Source organism: Lates calcarifer, linkage group LG4 (genome assembly GCF_001640805.2).
Source record: "Lates calcarifer isolate ASB-BC8 linkage group LG4, TLL_Latcal_v3, whole genome shotgun sequence".
In the NCBI taxonomy this organism is placed as follows: domain Eukaryota; kingdom Metazoa; phylum Chordata; class Actinopteri; family Centropomidae; genus Lates; species Lates calcarifer.
Genome location: NC_066836.1, coordinates 4,068,701 through 4,087,676, shown reverse-complemented (window position 1 = coordinate 4,087,676; position 18,976 = coordinate 4,068,701). Strand labels below are relative to the sequence as shown.

The following is an 18,976-nucleotide window of genomic DNA, read 5'->3' as shown; positions in this document are numbered from 1 at the left end:
CCCTGCAGCTGGTCATAATCTCTATAGGGCACCTTTAATTACTAGTTTATGTGAACGTTTCTAAACACACTCCTCTGACTAAAGTTTACTGAAGTAGAAACTCATTATCTGTCATGATAAAAACTTCATTCTGCTTTGAGCGTGTCGCAGTGTTTGTTAAAGGTTTCACATGTGCAGAGTACTCTGGTTTGTTGCACTGATCATCGTCTCTTTCTCCAGTTTATGTTCTCTCTTCTTGTGCTGGAGTCCAGCGTGTTCTCTCATCAGTTATTCATCATATTAGCTCACCAAGTGGAAAGATGATTTATGATAAAAAAACATTTCATATCTGTTAAAGCTGAGTTTGCTGCTCTCCCCTCTGAAAACGGATTATGAGAAACATTTAAAAGATGGATTTTGATAAATAGCCTGTAGCGGTTTGGAAATATTCTCGAGTTATTTAATGACACAGTAGATACATTTGTGTAATAGTATATAGATTAGTAGTAGTAGACTTAAAGTAATGTTTTCAGCTTCACACTCTCAGAGGATGACTCAGCGCTCTGCAGCTTCAGCTCTGCTGCTCTGTAATCAGCAGGAAATACACTGTACAATGCAATAAGAGCATTAGTGCAAGCGAAGTGGTTGAGTGATTGTGTGCGAGACCTGACATGTGGGAGTCAGAGACTTGCCAAGTTCATTAAAAAACATTCAGTCAGAAATTAGTTGTATGGCTCGAAAGGAAATTGATGCTGAACTCAGCTGCTGCTCTCTTTAAACAATTCAGTATTTGCAGTTCTTTCTCTTACAGCCTACGCACAACACACACACAAACACACACACACACACACGGCTTACCTCACCTCACCTCACCCCAGCAAGCAGCAGACACTTCAGGTGAGATTTATCGATGAAAAGTGATAAACAGAATACAGATGTGGCCACAGTAACAGGCTGAAGTTCTGTCCAGATGTAGGTGTTTTCTTTATAGTGTGGATATGAGAATATGATGAGTTTGATTAAGCTTCTCTTCCTCCTGACTCTTCTGTCTGCGTTTTCTTTTGTTTTTCAGCCTCTGATGTGCTGAGTTTCGGCGGCAGCAGCAGCAGCAGCAGCAGCAGCAGCGGTCTGGTTTACAGGTTGGGTCCCGGGCCGAGGCAGACGTCCAGCAGAGAGGTCGTCTCTCTGAAGTTCAAAACCCTGAGGAATTCTGGGACGTTGCTGCACGCGGAGGGAGAGGGAGGACTCAGCCTCAGCCTGGAGTTAGAGAGAGGAAAACTACAGCTGCTGCTCAGACAAGGTACAACACACCAGATACTGCACATACTGACAAAAACTGACGAGGAGAAAAGCTGGGGTTCGTTGTCCCTTAACCCTCTGTACCCACATTAAAAAGTTAGTTCACTTTTATTGTCACTGTCATGTTCCTCTCCTCCTGTTTTCATGCATGTCTTAGTTAGTAGAGAAGCAGAGGAGACAGTTGAAAACTCATTACGTTAAGCATCATGAAATCTCCAAGTGTCTGTAAAATCATAGATGGACAGTCGTTGACCCCAAATGTCTCCAAGATGTCAGCGTTTGTTTGCACCTGTTAAATGACGCTGCTTGACTCGTTCACACTGCTGGACACTGGACTGAGCAAACAGCGTGTATGCAAGGGCTTATGGGAGCTGTAGTGTCGTGGTGTCAGTGGGTTTAATACTTCAGTCATCAGGAGTGACTGTGCTACCTGCCACTGCTGAATTCCACCCACATTTGATGGGTGAGCGGGTGCTAATGTCAGGAACTGTACAGTACCAAAATTAGAAGCAAACATTCAGGAAGAGGAACATTTCTGTAACAAAATTCAACATGTTTAGCAAAGACTTGAAACAAGGTCCCAACATAAGTTATTTGCAGACTCTGTATTAAGATTCTGATGATCAGAATAGATCATCAGAATCTGAAATTATTGGACTCATTTGGCTCTGACAAGTATAATTTCCTCGTGTATCACCCTGCAGGAATCTACTTATTCTACTTATTTCTGACTCCCAGTAAAGAATCCTTCAGCTGAAACGATCTGATCAGCAAAGAGAGATACTGGTGCAGAGGCTCTGTATCAGGTCGAGGACAAAATAAACCGTCTGAAAATAACTTTAGATTGGTTTTGGTTGGGTGAGATGGCCGACACGGACGCCGCCACACGATTGGTTTAAATCTTGGCTCGCGCTCTGCTGCTGCATCTCTGTCTAGTTACAGCTGTGATGGATGGTTCCCGTTTACTGCAGCATGTGTTAGGGCCGGACTCTGCACGACTAGATGCATGGCTTACAGTCTGTACAGAGAGGTGTGTGTGTGTGTGTGTGTGTGTGTGTGTGTGTAAACAGGGTTAAACCAGAGGTTGTCAGGCTGCCATGCTGAATCATCACCATATGGCTCACCTCTCAACAGAAATCCCATCTGGCTGTAGTATCTGAAACACTTTCTCCATCCACTCATTCTGTTTACCTTCTTTGTATTTCACATCTCCCAGAAAACTTCCCTCCTCTCTCCTCTTTCTTTTCACCTTTCTTTCTGTCCACCTCTCTGCCGTCTTTTTCTCACAAATACTCTCCATCTCAGCATCCGTAATCCTCCATCATCCCTTCCTCTTTTATACGTCCATTCTACCTTTTATCCATCTACCACCTGCTTCCTTTTGTCTCTTCTCTCTCTCCTCCATCCTCTCTCGTTATGACATTTTAAAGACCCCCTCAAATGAAAATGTCCATGTGTTTTTTTAATATATATAAGTAGAACAGAAGTGTAGAACAAAAGTGTCTCATTGTGGACCTGGACGGTATCAAACACTACGTCTTCTGGGCAAAACTATCAAGGTATTATCAAATCATGAGATTTTGATATAGTTATTCAAAATAGAGAAATAAGCAGTCAGCACCACAGCTAGGTATTTCCACGCTGGGATAAATCTTAAACCTCCGCTGCAGAGCAGAGAATTTGCATTAGCACCACCGCTAACAAGCTAACAAACAACATACACACCAACAGTAGCCATCTTGATGCACGCTGCTCTTTTAGTGCTGGTCGGGGCATATTCACAGATCCAGAATTTCTTAATGAGGTGGTAAGTGCAGTTTAGTGTAAGTTTATGTACATTAATAAAAGCAGAGTATTTTTACAGACTTTAAAACTTGTCTTGAGAGGAACTTCAAGACAACTATGTTGCCTTGAACGTTGAGTGCATGCACACCTTAACAAATTAACTTTAAAAAGAACCCAGACATCTCTGCATCACCGTAAAAAAAAAAAAGAAAGAAAAGTGGATCACCTTGAAAAACCTGAAGCAGACAGACTGTGTCTCCTTCAAGACAAACTGTTTAACTAAAAACACATTTACCAACTGTCCCTCCTTAAACAGAGTCTGTGCCGTCTCATAGACATTAAGACAGTTCCACCTTAACGACTGTTTCAACTTGAAGACAAACTGTGTCAGTCACCTTAAAGACAGACTGCAGCTCAGAGAGAGGAAATTAAAGTCATCCATTGAGATGACAGAGGAGGGAAAGAGGGGAGGTCCACCTCTGCTGCGACACATCAACACACAAACAAGTATTATTTCCTCTTCTTCTTTCATCTCCACCTGTTTCTGCTCCTCTCTCTGTTTCCTGGCATGAGTCTCTTTGCTCTTTCTGTTCTAATTACTGTTGTTTGTCTTGGTTTGTCTCCGCAGATCTTACATTCCTTTATTTTTTACATATCAGATGAGGCTGTTTGCCCTTTTTCTTTTCTTTTTTTTCAGCTGTACTCTTAATTTTTCTCTCTCCTCTCTGTCCCTGACACACACACAGACCTTTGCTATTTTCCTCTTCTGTCATTGTCATGTATCTCTGCTTTTGGATACTCAAACACAATTCTTCACCTCTTATGTTCAGTTCAGTGTCCTTCAACTTTCGGTTTCTATTCTCTACTTTAATTCCTCTCTTTCTCTTTCTGCCTGAGTTTACGACCGTCATCCTTCTTTCATCCTCTGCAGAATCAACTCTCTACATTCAGTCAGTAGAAAAAGGGAAAGAAAATAACACACAGAAGGAAACTTGCGAGGCAGCAGAACCTCAAACGAACCTCTCGCTCTGCGACCCACGTCGTGAATCGTTGCAGGGCTTCTGCCTCACGCTGACTGTCTGACGAGACACACGGTGCTTTATGAGAGCGAGTTGCTGGAATAATTACACCGGCCTGTTTTCTGATAAGAGCTGTCAGTGTCTCCCTCCATAATCAGATTTTGAGCAGCCATAATAGAGCGGCAGACGAGATACAATGAGGTGATACTGTCTCGGGGACACAAGCAGAATGACAAAGTAACATAACGGGGGAGTTCGGCATAGAGAACGATGGGGCACCTCCAGTCTGATCCGTTCAGATTTAACTACTTTTCAAACTTTATTCAGAGCTTTTTCTGAGCTTGTTTATTGGGATGAATTTGCTCGAGACCGATTTTATTCTGGAGCTACTCTGCTGTTTGTCTTTGCTCCTAATATTTGCCACAGTTCAGCAAATGTCAAATTTAACTATCAGTATCAGCTTCTTTCAAATGCTGTATTTGAGGTGGAAAATGAAGAATCGTGTGTCATTTTATATGTGTAACACCTGGTTTAATTAGTTGTTCAGACATCTGGCGTTTCCAGTCTGGTTTTGTGAGGCTAGAGTTAAATAATCTTTGACTTTAATTGGCTCACTTTGTCACAGTGACCTGTGTCAAAAGTGTCAGGAATAATAAAATCACATTTTGATAATAGAGGTGGGAATGACAGCTACTTAGAGCAGAAATGTGTTTTATTTTATAATTCAAAGCGATAATAATGACAGTGCTGCTTAGTAAGGGGTTTGCCACGATAATGACACATGATGAAATGCCACAGTTTCTCTTAACACAACAAAATCTGAGCTGTTAAAAAGGCAAATTGAACAGACTTGTTCTGGAGAGCACAGTTTGAATGTGACATTATAAAGGTAAGTAGACAAGCAGGCTTTGAAAGTCAAAAAATGTCAGTACCTGGCCAAGTTATTGTTACTCTGTGCTCTGGTTCAGAAAAGGAACAAGGTAAATCAAGCTTTTATAGATTGTAAAAAAGTATATATATTATATGGATAAAGGTCAGTGATGAAAGAGAACGGTAAAAACTCTGACGCTGCTGGACTGAAAAATCACTTCACCACCAAGAAGAGAGAGAACAGAGGAAAGATAGTGATGGTTCTATACATTAATATCAATGAAGTGATTTTCTATTTGTTTGCCCTCGGACCTCGTATTGATCCCTGCTTTCCTCTGCTTCCTCAGTAATGAAATCATCCATCCACTGAAACACTCGATCATAAAGTTCTCTTCCTCTCTTCTCCACCTGCAACAACATTTTAATCGTTCCATTAATCAGTTATGTGTTTTTAGGTCTTGCCATCGTTCCTCTCTCATTGACTGGCACTGCGTCTTTCCACTCATCCAGACTGTAATCAAAGAAGTCGTCGCGACGAATGCGGCAACTTCCCAACTCCAACATTGCCATCAAATATATCGTCTTGCAAAACCGGGCAGAAAACTCAAAAGATACATTTGTCCATCATCTTCCAATTCTTTCTGAAGTTGGAATTGTCTCTCCCTAAAGAATATCTAATACATTTTTAATGACTGGCTGTATTCAGCTCTTTCTACTGTTCCTTCTCTCAGCAGAAACACAAAGTTTCTCTTCCCAGTACTTTGGGGGAGAGAGGAGGAGGGACTGATCCACTTATTTGGACCGGCTGGTGCTCATCTATCATTAATGATGTCTCACCACATTTCCTCTGCAGTTTTTCAGATTAGGCTTCGTCATATATTTGGCTTCGGCTTCTCGGCGCCAGTGAGCGGATACGCAGTTAGTTCCTAATGAGATGAGAGAGGATGACCTAGCTGTGCTCCTCTCTGTGGGACACTGAGAAAAGTGAAATATTAAGACACAGCATGGAGGCCGCCGTGTCGTTGTCGCTGTCATTGTGCCGTCATTTCCCCGACGCCCGGGTCAGACTGTGAGGAAGACGCAGAGACGACGAGGAGGTCAGATAACAAACAACAGGCTGTCAGGTCGGATATAACCAGAGACAGAAAAGGGGAAAACAGCCAAACAAATGACAGAGTTAGAGAGAAAATACATTACCTGTTGTTATACCTAATAGAGGTAAACCTGTATATCTAAACAGCAGAATAAGGCTGAAAAAACACACTCACAAGTTAAATAACTTGAAGAAAATTTTCCAGTTTCCAAATGAAGTTTGGTCTCATTTTATGCATGAGGTTTCTTTTTTCTTCTTTTCTACGTCGAGCTTCGGCTGCAAATTAAACAGTGGTGATGTGTTGATTAAAAGACTGAGTCTGACTCTGTAATTTCCATTTCTCACTGTGTGATTAGTTTTCAATAAGTCTATTTGTGTGTCTCCTTTATCCTCTCGTTCCTCCTGTTCTGCTTCTTCCATCCATCCATCCTCGTTTCTCATCCACTGATGTCTGTGACTTCTCTTCTTCCTCCTCTTCCTCTCCTTCCTTTTATTCTTTACCACCTGTCTTCCTCTCTCCACCACCTTGTCTTCATGTCCTCCTCGTCTTCATTCTTCCTGTTTGCAACCTGTCGTCTCCTCCTTCCCAGGTGGGACTTCATCCCCTGAACCCCGGCGTCTCGCCTCCCTCGGCAGCCTGTTGGACGATCAGCACTGGCATCACGTCGCGGTGGAGCGACGAGGTGCTCACCTCAACCTCACTGTGGACAAACACACAGAGAGGGTTCAAATCCCTACAGAGTTCAACCACTGGGACATCAAACAGGTGTGATGAGACACTCTAAACATACTGTAAATACAAATATTCTGCAAATATAATTTTGGGCCTTTTTGTTGCATCTTCACAGCTGAGCGTAGGGGCAGCCCAGACTTTCAACTCTCAGAAACCAGGTGTCTCGAACAGGAACTTCCACGGCTGCCTGGAGAACCTGCTCTTCAACAACCTCAACCTGATAGAACGAGCTAAACACAACGACCAGCAAGTTACTCTGAAGGTAAGTCCATTAAACCTTGTCTAGTCTGGCCATTTGCTGGATGTTATTAAAACTTAAGAGGTAGCTGCGCACACGATATGCATCTAGAAGTTCATAAAAATATATTTCTCCATTGAGTCTTTTAACCTCCTTCAGTATCATGTTTTAGTTTCACAAAGTATTTACTGATCAGACTCTTATTAACCTCACTTCCAACAATTTAATATAAGCATAATATCTCATTGCTGTGTCCCCGAAAATCAATGAATGCAGCTTGAACTTTACTGAAATCCTTTACAGTAAGCCTTCTATATTAATATATTGTTTTTTAGTTTACATTTTAGATATTGTGTCCATCTACAAAAAATTATAATGCCCCACTCAACGTCCTCTCCCCGCCCAAGAGCGTCGTGGAGAAACATCGATTTCTAACGTGAAACTGTTTTTTATGAGTTTTTACTTTTTTAAATCACGTGATCTGTTTGTTTTGGAGAGGAGGAGACCTGTGTTGATAATTCGGCTCCCAATAAAACCCTCCTGAACGATGAACACTGAAGGAATCTTAACCTAAATAACAAGCTAAGCTAACGTTAGTGGCAGCTAAGCTAACAGCTCACAGTCCGTAACTGATGTCCTGCGACCGCCGGAAAAACACAGATTTTAAACGGGAAACAGTTTTATTCAATGTTTTCACCGATTGTATTTACTTAGTCCATGTGTTTTGGAGAGGAGGAAACCTGTGTGGGTGATTCGGCTCTCAGCAAAAATTTCCTGAACGACGGAACACTGAAGGAATCTCAACCTAAAAACAAGCTAAGCTAACGTTAGCGGCGGCTCAGCTAACCGCCCGCAGCCACCGTAAAAACACAGATTTTTAAACGTGAAACTACTTTATTCAGTGTTTTCCCAGTTTTAATCATCTGATCTGTTTGGTTTGGGGAGCAGGGGGCCTCCGAGGATAATTCGGCTCCTGAACCCCCTGAAGTATAAATACTAAGGGAATCTTAAACTACAAATGAAGCGCAATGACTTGTTTAACAATGCAATTAAGCCAACTACCAACTAATCACTCAGCTGGACATTGTATGCACTTGTGGAAAGCCCTTATTTTATATTATATATAGTGTAGCTTTCACTTTAACTCTTTCAAGGTGAAAGTTTGTTATTGTCACTCATCAGTATTTCATTTTGTTTCCACTTTGTTTACTATACATGCTTGTTGTGAGTGAAGAGGTCAGAGACTACATGACGAAAATCTACTCTGTCCATTCTCATCATCTTCATATAAAATAAGCAACTAGCTTGAAAGGGTAGATACTATAACTTTTGTGGTACCATATAGAGATGATGACAGATCACATAAATCATTTGGGGAAACAGAAGAGCTTTGATGTTCGTCCCCTCAAACTCCCTGGGCTCTGGTCTTTTATATCTGAGAGAGAATACAGCATCAATAGCTGGGGCCGTGCCACCTAAAATAAAAACTGCAGGCTAGATTTGGCCCTCTACAAAATTCCTTTTGGCCTGCCAAACCCTAATAAAACATTCTGCTTGGTGTTTTTTGTGACTTTCTTATTATAAGAGGTCCCAACAAACGCCACGGCACACATTCACTGCAGCCCTTCACATGTATAAATAACCACAGAGTACACAGTATGAGGTTGTGTATGTCTACGTGGGTGTTGACATCCTCAGAGCACCACTGGGGAAATCATCTGGATGCTTGTCGCCGCTGCTAACAAGCTACTAGCTGGTTAATGGAGCTAATGAGCGCTTAACAAGGACAGTGAGCGATGAGGGGGACAGAGGAGAGTGGACAGTGGTTAGACTCTTCAGTAACGCTTCCCTGTCTTTGTCATTAAGACCTTTTAGATGCTTCTGCAGTGACAATAAGAGCAGCTCTGAACCATTTCTAATAAATGATCTCTCATTACAGTAAAGGACCAGAGAGTGGAGAAGAGGAAGAACTCTGGGTAAAAAATGTTCACATGCATGGCTGAAGATGTAATAGAGACTGTTTTACAACAGCGCTGCAGCTCTTAAGCTGGTAGAGTATTAACACAGCTATAGTCCTTCTTAATAGAGAGACCACTTTTGGCCATTCTTAAAGGCATGATAAGAAAAAGAAGCAGAGCCTTTGGTGATGAATGTGTGTGAGGGCGACTTTAGGTGTGCATGTGTGTTAGTGAATGGTTTTTTGGGGGGATTTTATAGCTCACTTTTTACTTTATATTTTGCAGTGGTGCTGCATCTTCCACCATATACTTCCATATATCACTTTAACAGCTCTACAAAGGGCTTTTAGATGTCATCTGTGTTTCCGGAGCGTTATAAAGATAGCAGGCTGATATTCCCAGCAGAGACCAGGGACTGTAATATATTACTGCTGCAGCTTTAGCAATGGACCCGGTGTCATTACCACTACTCAAAACAATGGACCGCAACGGAAATATCTATACAGCGCCGCTCACATACATATCCACAAATCCACGCCTCCACACCTCTCAGCTGGGTGACATTGGTCTTCTCAGTTTGCCTTCGTGGCTTTTTATTCTCAAGGAGACTCGCTGATGAGATCACTGCGACATGAGGTCACGCCGACACGCCCTCTGCAGCTGATTAATATTCATGTTTCATGTTGTTTTATCTCTCTAGTAATCATTTTCCTGTCCCTCCTCCTCCCTCTCTCTCTCTCTCTGTCTCAGGGCAATGTCACCTTTTCTTGTACTGAGCCAGTTTCCGTCGCCGTGACGTTTCCCGGCCCCCAGAGCTTCCTCCAGTTGCCGGGGGCAGCGGCGACGGCGGCGTCCGTGGGATTTCAGTTCAGGACATGGAACAAGGCAGGGCTGCTGCTGACCTTTGACCTCCCTCAGGAAGGAGGGGTGGTCTGGCTGTACCTGAGTGAGGCCAGACTCCGGCTGCAGATCCACAAGGCTGGGAGGGCGCTGCTGGAGCTCAGTGCAGGTCAGTCTGATTCTGAACCTCCACTCTCAGACACCAGTGTCTAAAAGAAAAATATATACTTCTGAGAAGGGGACACAGGACCTCTGTGGTGTCTGGTACAGAGACCAGCAGATCCTTCAGGTCCTGTGGGCTGCGGGTTGGTGGCTCCATGGATCTGACTTTGATTGTTTTAGTTTATATTGAGCTCTTGTGTTGTGTTATCATGTTTTTTTTAATCAAATTGCCCCCATTTCTTCTACCTATGAAGTGATTAACACAGAAAATCTGGTGCAAGGTAATATTATTCCATCGTAATAGAACTGTAAGGCTGCATCCAGCACTTAATTTTCATTATCTGAGCCACAGGTAAACATATTGCAGTCACTTTTATTGTCCAACCAACAGTCATAAACCCAAAGATGTTAAATTTACTCTCATAGAAAACTGAAAAAATATGGAAAACTAGTAAAAATCTGATTTTAGAGGCTGGTACCAGTGATTGTTTTGGCTTTTTTCAGTCAGCTCATCAGTAACAGTGGAGTACTGGTGGGTTCCTGTGTGCCTGGAGACATAATGAAACATGTAAAGCACAGCGAGGGTCAACAGGAACCCAGCAACAAACCTTTGCCCCGGGGCCCCCGAGGAGTTTCATCCGGCCATGGGAACTGTGCAGCACACCACATCAATAAACATCAGTAATATTTTTATGAATGTGCTTCAGGTTCGGCTCTGAATGACGGTCAGTGGCACTCGGTGGATTTAACCTCCGGACGAGGACGTCTGACCCTCGCTGTGGATAAAGAAGAAGGAGGCGTCGCTCACGCCAGCCCCTCATTTCCTGTCGCTGTAGGACGTCAACTCTTTTTTGGTGGTAAGAGAGGTGGATTTATTATCAATATCAGTTAATATACTGTAGATGGAGCTGAGCACTAAGCCATTATATTATTCCAAACAAAAAAAATGTGTCTTTATAATAGTTTCAGTTCATTTTCACTGAAAAACCAACAGGAGAAACACAACATAGATTTACTTTAAAAACGTAAATTAGTACTGAGAGGTGCTGTTTCCAAACCTAATTAAGGTTATAGCTCATTTTGCAGTCGCTGACTGATTCTTTATTCTCGTTTTAGGAATATTTAACCAAAGGATGAATTTAATACTGCTCATTTATAAATTAAACAATTTATTCCTGCCTTTCATGTCTGGAATTAACTTCATTTCCCACACTCTCCTTTTCTTTTGATCCTGATGTGTGCCAGGCCCCACACGGTCACATTAAATACAGCTGCCGCCTCAATTCCTGTTTTATTTATTCATCTATTCCAGTTTTTAACATTTTTCTTTTACATTTCGTCTTATAGAAATGTATTAATATTTGAAAGTTGTTGACATTTTATATATTGTACAGAACAGCTGGTGTCATCAATACTCACCTTTACAACCGTGTGTGCACTGAGCCAAATTTAGCTCAAGGCTGTTTTATAATGAAAGTTATAAGTCTGCTGTAAGTTTTTCTCCTCCTCTCATTTCTCTCCATGCTGTTCTCCTCTCCTTGCCTTCCTCTTTTGTCTCCTTTGTTCTTTCCTCTCACTCTTCCCTCTGTTTCATTCTCCACTGATTTCCTCACAACCTTTTTAATCTCATCTCCTTTGTCCTCTCTCTCTTTCTGCTCAGAAATATTGCAGTCCAGGCAAGTTCTTTAACTGCTCGAGGCTTTTTATCATCCTGCAAGTACACACTTACACTTCGGCCACACTGCCCACCTCACCTGTGCGTTACAAGATTGATCTACCACACTACCAGAGCTGCTACTGCCTGCCCTGTCTTTGCAATACTGAGTTTGCCTTTGATAATGGCCATCAAGTTTAGACAGAATTTGAAATGTGTAGAGGAAGTGTTGCCCAGACATTGACGTTTTTAAAAAAATGTCTATTTTTGCCGTGTCTATTTTTGCTGAGAGCCGTTCACATTGCATGGAAATAGGCGCGAAGGAAAAACTCGTGGTCTGTCTGGATGCCCTGACCCATCGACCCTAAACCACCGGGCCACGGACTGAGCTGCTATCTGAGTCTGCAGGATGTTTTATTTTTAAAAACAACCAGGATCTCTGTCCATCACATCCGTCTGTGCCCCCTGACAACGCTTGACAAATACCTGTCTCTGTCACGGCTGTGATGCCCGAATAATTAAGCCCACAAGCTGAAATGAGTAAAAAACAAATGTCTGTGGAAACACCAGGAGTTCTACTCAAAATACAGGTTTATCGCAGGTGACAGGTGATTCTCATGCTCCAACCCCCCTCTGCATGATATGTGGAGACAGGTGGCATCAAAGCCTTCAAAACTGCTTCAGCACATGGACTCCCATCACCTCAAGATGGGACTGTCTTGTTGTAGGTGCAAAAAAGTTTGGGGTTCACTGCTCTAACCTGTTAAAGCTGAAATCTGTGAAACACAAAAAGAAAAAGAAAAAAACAACCAGAATATGAAAAAATGGGACATAAAAATTGAAAAGCCTGAAGACAGGGCCAAGCAGAAGTCTCATTTCCTGTCAGACCACCATTACTGCCTCCGTCACACACAGGTGAACGGTGTGGCCCGGGCCTCACACATTACACATAGACATGCTCACTATCTCCTCTTTCATGTTAAATAGACTACAAATAAATTTAATCAAGCCTTGACCTACATTTGCATACTTTCAGCCACTTGAAAATACACAATCCACCATCAATCACAGCTCAGCTCTCTGTGAGTAAGAACTGCTCCTCAGTAAACCGCAGTTTGTTTAAACCCCAAAGGAATCAGTTCACATTAACCCCTACAGCAGACGAGTGTGTTTTCAGCCATTTCCCTAAACTTTGAGTGAATTTTAATCATCACTTTTGTTTGCATTCCACTTAAGCTATAATGTATCATCCATTAGTGTAAATAGCATCCATAATACACAAGCAATTGACTGTGTTTAATTATGTTTAAAGCTCCTAGCTGTATCGTCTATGAAATTTAATTTATCTCTAGGAATGTCCAGGCAGAATTAACAGTCGTTTAAAAAGCTTTGGGTAAAACTTGCAGCATGAACTGTTTGTGTCCTTCACTATTTGCTTCTCCTCGGATCGCATCAGTGTTTTTTGATTGGATCTCTGCTCTGGTGTCTTGTTCAGGTTGTCCCGCCGAAGACGACAGTCAGGAATGTAGAAATCCCTTCGACATTTTCCAGGGCTGCATGCGTCTCCTCACCGTGGACAACCAGCCGGTGGACCTGATCCTGGTGCAGCAAAGACTGCTGGGAAACTACAGCCAGCTGCAGATTGACATGTGCGGCATCATTGACAGGTCAGAAACAGGAAAACCCATCTCAGTCTCACAAAATGTACCTATTGCATTTTAACCTCTCGTCGTCCTGATCCCCCACTCCTTAACTTAAAATTGGCCAAAACCCAACAACATAATAAAACCACCTGTTCTTTTCAGTCCAGCAAACTAATTGAGATTGTCAGAACACAACTGTGGGAATATAAGTGCATGAACAGCATGTTGAATTATGATCTAATGTGGCAGTTTTGCCAATTTTCCAGTGAAGGCCCCTGAGGAGTTGAATCACAGGACTTTTAAAACATTGGTGATACACAAGAAGCATATTATAGCTTTTCAGTTGATCTACCAGGAGTGGGGTTTGAACCCACGTGGGTATTTACCCATTGGAACTTAAGTCCAACGCCTTAACCACTCGGCCATCCTGGTTACTCTAGTCCTTTGGTTCCAGTGTCTGTAAGATTCAGAGAGAGATTTATGTTATTGCACCGTGACTGTAAGTATCTGGACAGTTTGTTTTTGCTCTGCTGAGTCTCTCAGAACTTTAATTTGAGTGTGTTTATGTCAGTGTAGACAAAGTTTAAGGGTTTGAAATGTTGATATTTGTCCATGTTAGAAATACTAGAATACACAGATTCAGAAGAAATTAAATTATAACACTCCAACATATAGAGTTAAGAGCAAAACTGCAGTTTAAAGTAGGTTTTTTGTTGGGCCTGATGCAGACAGACCTATAGCTGGAGTCGTGTTCTGTCAGTCAGAAGTTTATTGCTTTTTTTTTTTTTATTCCTTTCAGAGCTGCCTTGATTATTTTGTCACCCAACTTTATATGAGAAGCCATTTTTGTGGAAGTGAAATGTAATTCTTCTTTTCTTTGATTTTTTTTTTTTTCTTTTTTGGCAGAGTAATTTATTTGTGAGGTGAAGTGGTGTGGAGTGTTGAATGCAGGAAAAAGACACAAACACACACAAAGCATCAAAAGCATGCGCTCACACTCTCAGCATTTCCATTAAGGAACGGAGAATAATTGTTCAGTGGAGACCCGAGGTGTGAAATAACCACTGACAGCTCTGTTTGTTTTATGTTCTCCCTCATATCTGACAAATCAATGTTTCTACTTCTTTGTTCTCTCATCTGTTTCTCACCAAAATAATATTTGCTGTTCTCACTTACGTGTCAGCCTTTTAGTTATGATTTATCAGCTTTAATTGAGGCTGTTTCAGTTAGCACCACGCTGTTATCAGTAGTGTTGCTATAATTGTGAATACCACTGTTAAACTGTGAATTTTCTAATTTCTTACATTCCACTCTGTTAATGATGTGAGGAGCTTTTATTCTGGTGTTTTTTTTTAATTTACTGATGCTGTGTAGGTTGTTTTGGCTTCTACCAAAGGCCTTAAATCTTCTGTTTTAAGATGCCCTGATGGCTGAGGGGTGAAGGAACCGACCATGAGTCTGAATGTAGCTGTTTGGCATTCAGCTGAGGACCTTTGTTGCAAGTGATTCCCCATTTCTATCTTTCCTCCCTCCTTTGCTAACTAGTGCTGGCATAATAATACCCCATCCCCACCCACATGTACACTGAAGTACACCACAGAGAGAGAGAGACTATATGCCCAATAGCTTTTAGTTTTCTTGAATATAATGATTATAAACTTTAGCTGTATATCATTTCTCTAACGTAAGGCTACTACAGACTTTATAATGCAAATGTAAAACACAGAAGAGCTGTAAAACGTAAGCTAACAGGACTGAGAGGCTACAGCCATGCAAGCAGCTCTGTGACGCTGTACTTGCACACTGCCACATGCTGGTGTAGTCAATGCTTTGGTTTATCACAATCCAAAGCATTGGACAGTGCACTGGGGCTTCGTTATCATGGTAACAGTAATAAACACTCGGTTAACGTTGTGGAGTGAGCAGTTTGCTTAGGTTTAGGAAAAAACTGTGATTTGGGTTAAAATTGGTTTTGAAATCGTCTTGGATAAAAGAAACCTCAGCTCCAACTTCCTCCTCGCGCAAACTTCATTGCACTTTATAATACGTCATCTACTTTGTTCCTGTCATAATTAATTTGGCCACTAGATGTCACTTAACAATAAAATGTAACTTTAGGTCGCAATAAGACGACCTATGGGCTGGTTCATCTTCTTGGATGTCTACACAAAATGTAATGGACCAAAGTGACAGACTGTCATTGACATCCATAGTCATATTAGTAACATGGCTAAAAACAGAAGATGTTAGTATTAAAAAGTAGTAGAAAATCACATTTTCACCTACATATGATGGAGAGCTGCAGAAAGACATGCAGAACGATAGAGGAGCAAGAGTTCATCATTGTTGGATATCGCTACTTCCATTTTCATCTCTATAATAGTCATTTGTAGTAATCTCAGATCAAGGATGCAAGTCCTGAAGCAGAACCAGTTGCCTCTTGTTTCAGTGTCACTCTAAAAACACTGCAATTCTAAAAACATTTTTAATAATTATGAACTGTCCTCTAGGCAACAACCAGCAGACACGTGCTCATATACATACAAATATACATACGTATGAACAGCAGCTACACACACCTCAGCCTCAACCAGAGAAGAGGAATTTGCTCCAGTGGGTTTAATTAAATATCTTCCTGTTTCAACTTTTATCAGATTATTATTCAGCAGAATTCAGCTCCAGCAAAGATCTGACTACTCACTGGAACAGAACAAGAGGAAAAATCATAGCTCCCAGTGTGCATCCCCTCCCTGTAACTCCACTGATTAAATTTAGGGTCCATGGGATATAAAGTTTAAAGGAAAATGGAGTTATATAGACTTCCATATGCTCCCATCCTCTCAGAGTGGGCTGTTACATCTGTGTTTGTGTGTCAGTTCGCAGGCTTAATAGCAGCGTAACCCCATGCAACGAGGACAGTGAAGAGGCAGCCATGTATTTAATAGATTTGACCCATCAGTCTTGCAGCGGGACTGGAACTGAATCAACACTCAGATCTAATTCACTTCAGGTCTAGTCTGCATTCACGTTGGAAGCAACATGGTCAAAAAGTCAACAGCTATTTCCTGAGCAACTTTTTTTTCCTCTGCCTGCTCATGCAGAGGATAAAAGTCTTTTTCATAAAGGCATGCTTCAAGGCTTCAATAGAGTGGTGCAGGAACGCGTCCTAGAATGTGGAACTAAGTTAGCATTTTAGCGCTACTGGTTCCCTTGTCCCAAAGTCAATGGGTTTTTGGTTGAATGGCTGGAAAAAAGGTCTGTGGTTTTAACACAAGCTTAAGACATTTTCACGTTTTATTCTACAACATAAAATAGGTCATAAAATGTATGTGTATGTATGTATATGTTTATTTATTTTTTTTTAAGCTTTTACGTGTCTCAAAAAAGGCGGTTGCTAACGAGTGGCTAAATGAGAGAAGAAAGGCTTTTATAGAAGAGCTCAGAGCTAAATGAAATGACCAGGTGGAAGCTTAGTGGTGGAGACGTTGACGTCATGTGACCGTGGTGTAGCTCGTTCATAGCCTAACATTAGCTTTTTACTTCTGGAGATTGTGTTTAGACAGGTGTTCATTTGTGAAGATTACCTGATGAACTAAACGTTGTTGATCATTTTCTTCAATAATCCGAAAACAAGTGGAAGAATCCCATTGGCTTTTTGTGGAGGGTAGGACTACAAGAATACATCATCCCTGCACCACTCTATAATGAAGTCCAGTTTGCTTATCATAAAGTTAATTCTAATTGGCCTGTAGAAAAAGCACAAATTACCCAGTCAGAACTTTTATAGAGATACTAACACCACCTACTGTGATGGAGGATAGCTTCTGTAGTGATTTTGTTTGAATGTGGACTCCCAGGAGTGGGATTTGAACCCGCAAGGATTTATGTCCATTGTATCTTGAGTGCAACTCCTTAACCACTCAGCCATCCTGGTGATATGAGTGCCTGATACCGTCCACACTGGAACAGTCACAGCGTTAGTTATTTATTTCAGCGCTTAACGACCTACGACTGTATTTTTCTCGTGTGCTTGTGGGTCATTATTCGCACAAGAAGAAGAGGCAGTGGGAGTGTGATGTCGTTACACTGCTGTAAAAAAGGCTTTATGGAGGAGAGGAAGGGTTGATGGTCAGGCATACAAAGTGTGTCACCTCTGCACACAAGAACACACTTGGTGTCTCATATACTACAAACAGGCTTTCTCTTTTCTTACCAAGTACTTTTAGTTTTAATGAAGGGGCCACAGCAGTTTGAAGCTGTCTCATTAAATCTACAAATACATTTGTAGTCTAAGAAATCTAAGAAATCTACTTTATATATTCTTAATGCTACTTTCTGAATGTTTGTAGTCGAAGGACTTTGACCAACCCTTCTTCTGTGGTGGTGTGTGTGGTATGTGGGCATTTTCCCATTTGCTCCATGGTGACTGAAGCTTTTGTTGGTGTGTTTGGTGCATATTAATTCTTAGAAAAACAATGAAATACCATGAGTCAGATTTGAACCCAGTTGTTTTTCTTTTAATTGCCAAACAACAACAACAACACTGTGAAGATTAAAATGCCCTGCTGTTATCTGTCCAACAAGCTAATCAACAGTGTTGAAATGAAATTGTTTTGGGAGGTTTATAAACAGCATGTTGATTTGATTGGAATTCAAATGCCTCAAGTAATTATTTACATAAGAGGCCTGGTAAAAGGTTAAAGGTCAAACCAGTCTGAAAATGCAAGCCTGAGCTTGATGGAGCAAAGAGTAAGACTGTGAAGGGAAGAAGGAAAATACCAGGAGTGGGGATCGAACCCACGTGGGCATTTGCCCATTGGATCTTAAGTCCAACGCCTTAACCTCTCGGCCATCCTGGTGCTGGTCATTGGTTGCTATAGTACAATCAGTCAATCCATGATGACTGAAGGGTTTGTTGCATATGATTAGATACCAGGAGTGATGTTTAAACCCACAAGGACTTACTTGTGTCCACACCTTAAACACTCAAAATGTGGCTTTACACCTGGGTAAGCATTTGTAAAGCTATTTCTTCATCCTCTTGCTACATGAAGATACATCAGGTTTGTTTGTCTCCATGTGTGAGCTGCAGTTTCAGTTACTGATTGAACAGCGCTGTCGCAGGGTGTAAGCTTTCTTCTTTGATTGTTGCTTCCATTCAACCTTTTGTTGTAGCGCTCTTTCATGGACTCAGGTGTTTACTCCTAGAAATAAATGGATGGGTTGGGGTGACTTGATAGCCAAGTGGTTTAGGGAGTAATCCACATGGGAACAAAGACCCTGAGTTGTTCGCAGCTCACTATTTCCCGAAGGACTGAACTGACTTTGAAGTTCATCAGTCGTCAGACGGACGCCACTGAAACCAAGGATCATATACTGTCTCTAACACTACTGACTGAATGAACAAGAAACGCTCAGATTCCTGAAATCCTGCCTGTAACTGACTCACACAAACACAAGCACTAAATTTATAAAATGAAAGAACCAAGCCAGGGCGGTAATGTGAATTTAAAGTGAAAGCTAAATGCTTTATCTGCAAGGCTCCGGCTTACTCTTAGATTAAAGCAGTATAGAGATAAATGGAGGTAAAAATCAGACTGTGGTGGGATGACAGGCTGCTGAGTTGGGGCTTTTATCTAAATAAAAGGGGAGGCTGCAGATTCTGTACAGTCATCTGTTTTCTCTTCAATATTCCTGCCTGGG

The 18,976-nt window shown here is 41.6% G+C and overlaps 1 protein-coding gene and 2 non-coding genes across 3 annotated transcripts in view; 1 reads left to right on the top strand and 2 right to left on the bottom strand.

The window, feature by feature from the left end:
• The window catches only part of LOC108884340 (contactin-associated protein-like 4), a 98,594-nt gene that overhangs the window by 39,744 nt on the left and 39,874 nt on the right, over nucleotides 1–18,976 (top strand). Inside the window, exons 5-10 of the mRNA XM_018678191.2 lie at nucleotides 1,052–1,279; nucleotides 6,636–6,811; nucleotides 6,894–7,040; nucleotides 9,725–9,983; nucleotides 10,684–10,833; nucleotides 13,126–13,297. Of these exons, the coding sequence (XP_018533707.1) occupies nucleotides 1,052–1,279; nucleotides 6,636–6,811; nucleotides 6,894–7,040; nucleotides 9,725–9,983; nucleotides 10,684–10,833; nucleotides 13,126–13,297 (1,132 nt within the window). The remainder of the gene's footprint in view (nucleotides 1–1,051; nucleotides 1,280–6,635; nucleotides 6,812–6,893; nucleotides 7,041–9,724; nucleotides 9,984–10,683; nucleotides 10,834–13,125; nucleotides 13,298–18,976) is intronic.
• On the bottom strand, nucleotides 13,623–13,705 carry trnal-uaa (transfer RNA leucine (anticodon UAA)). Its single transcript has one exon. It is a non-coding gene; the product is annotated as a tRNA-Leu (tRNA).
• On the bottom strand, nucleotides 18,050–18,132 carry trnal-uaa (transfer RNA leucine (anticodon UAA)). The gene has a single exon. It is a non-coding gene; the product is annotated as a tRNA-Leu (tRNA).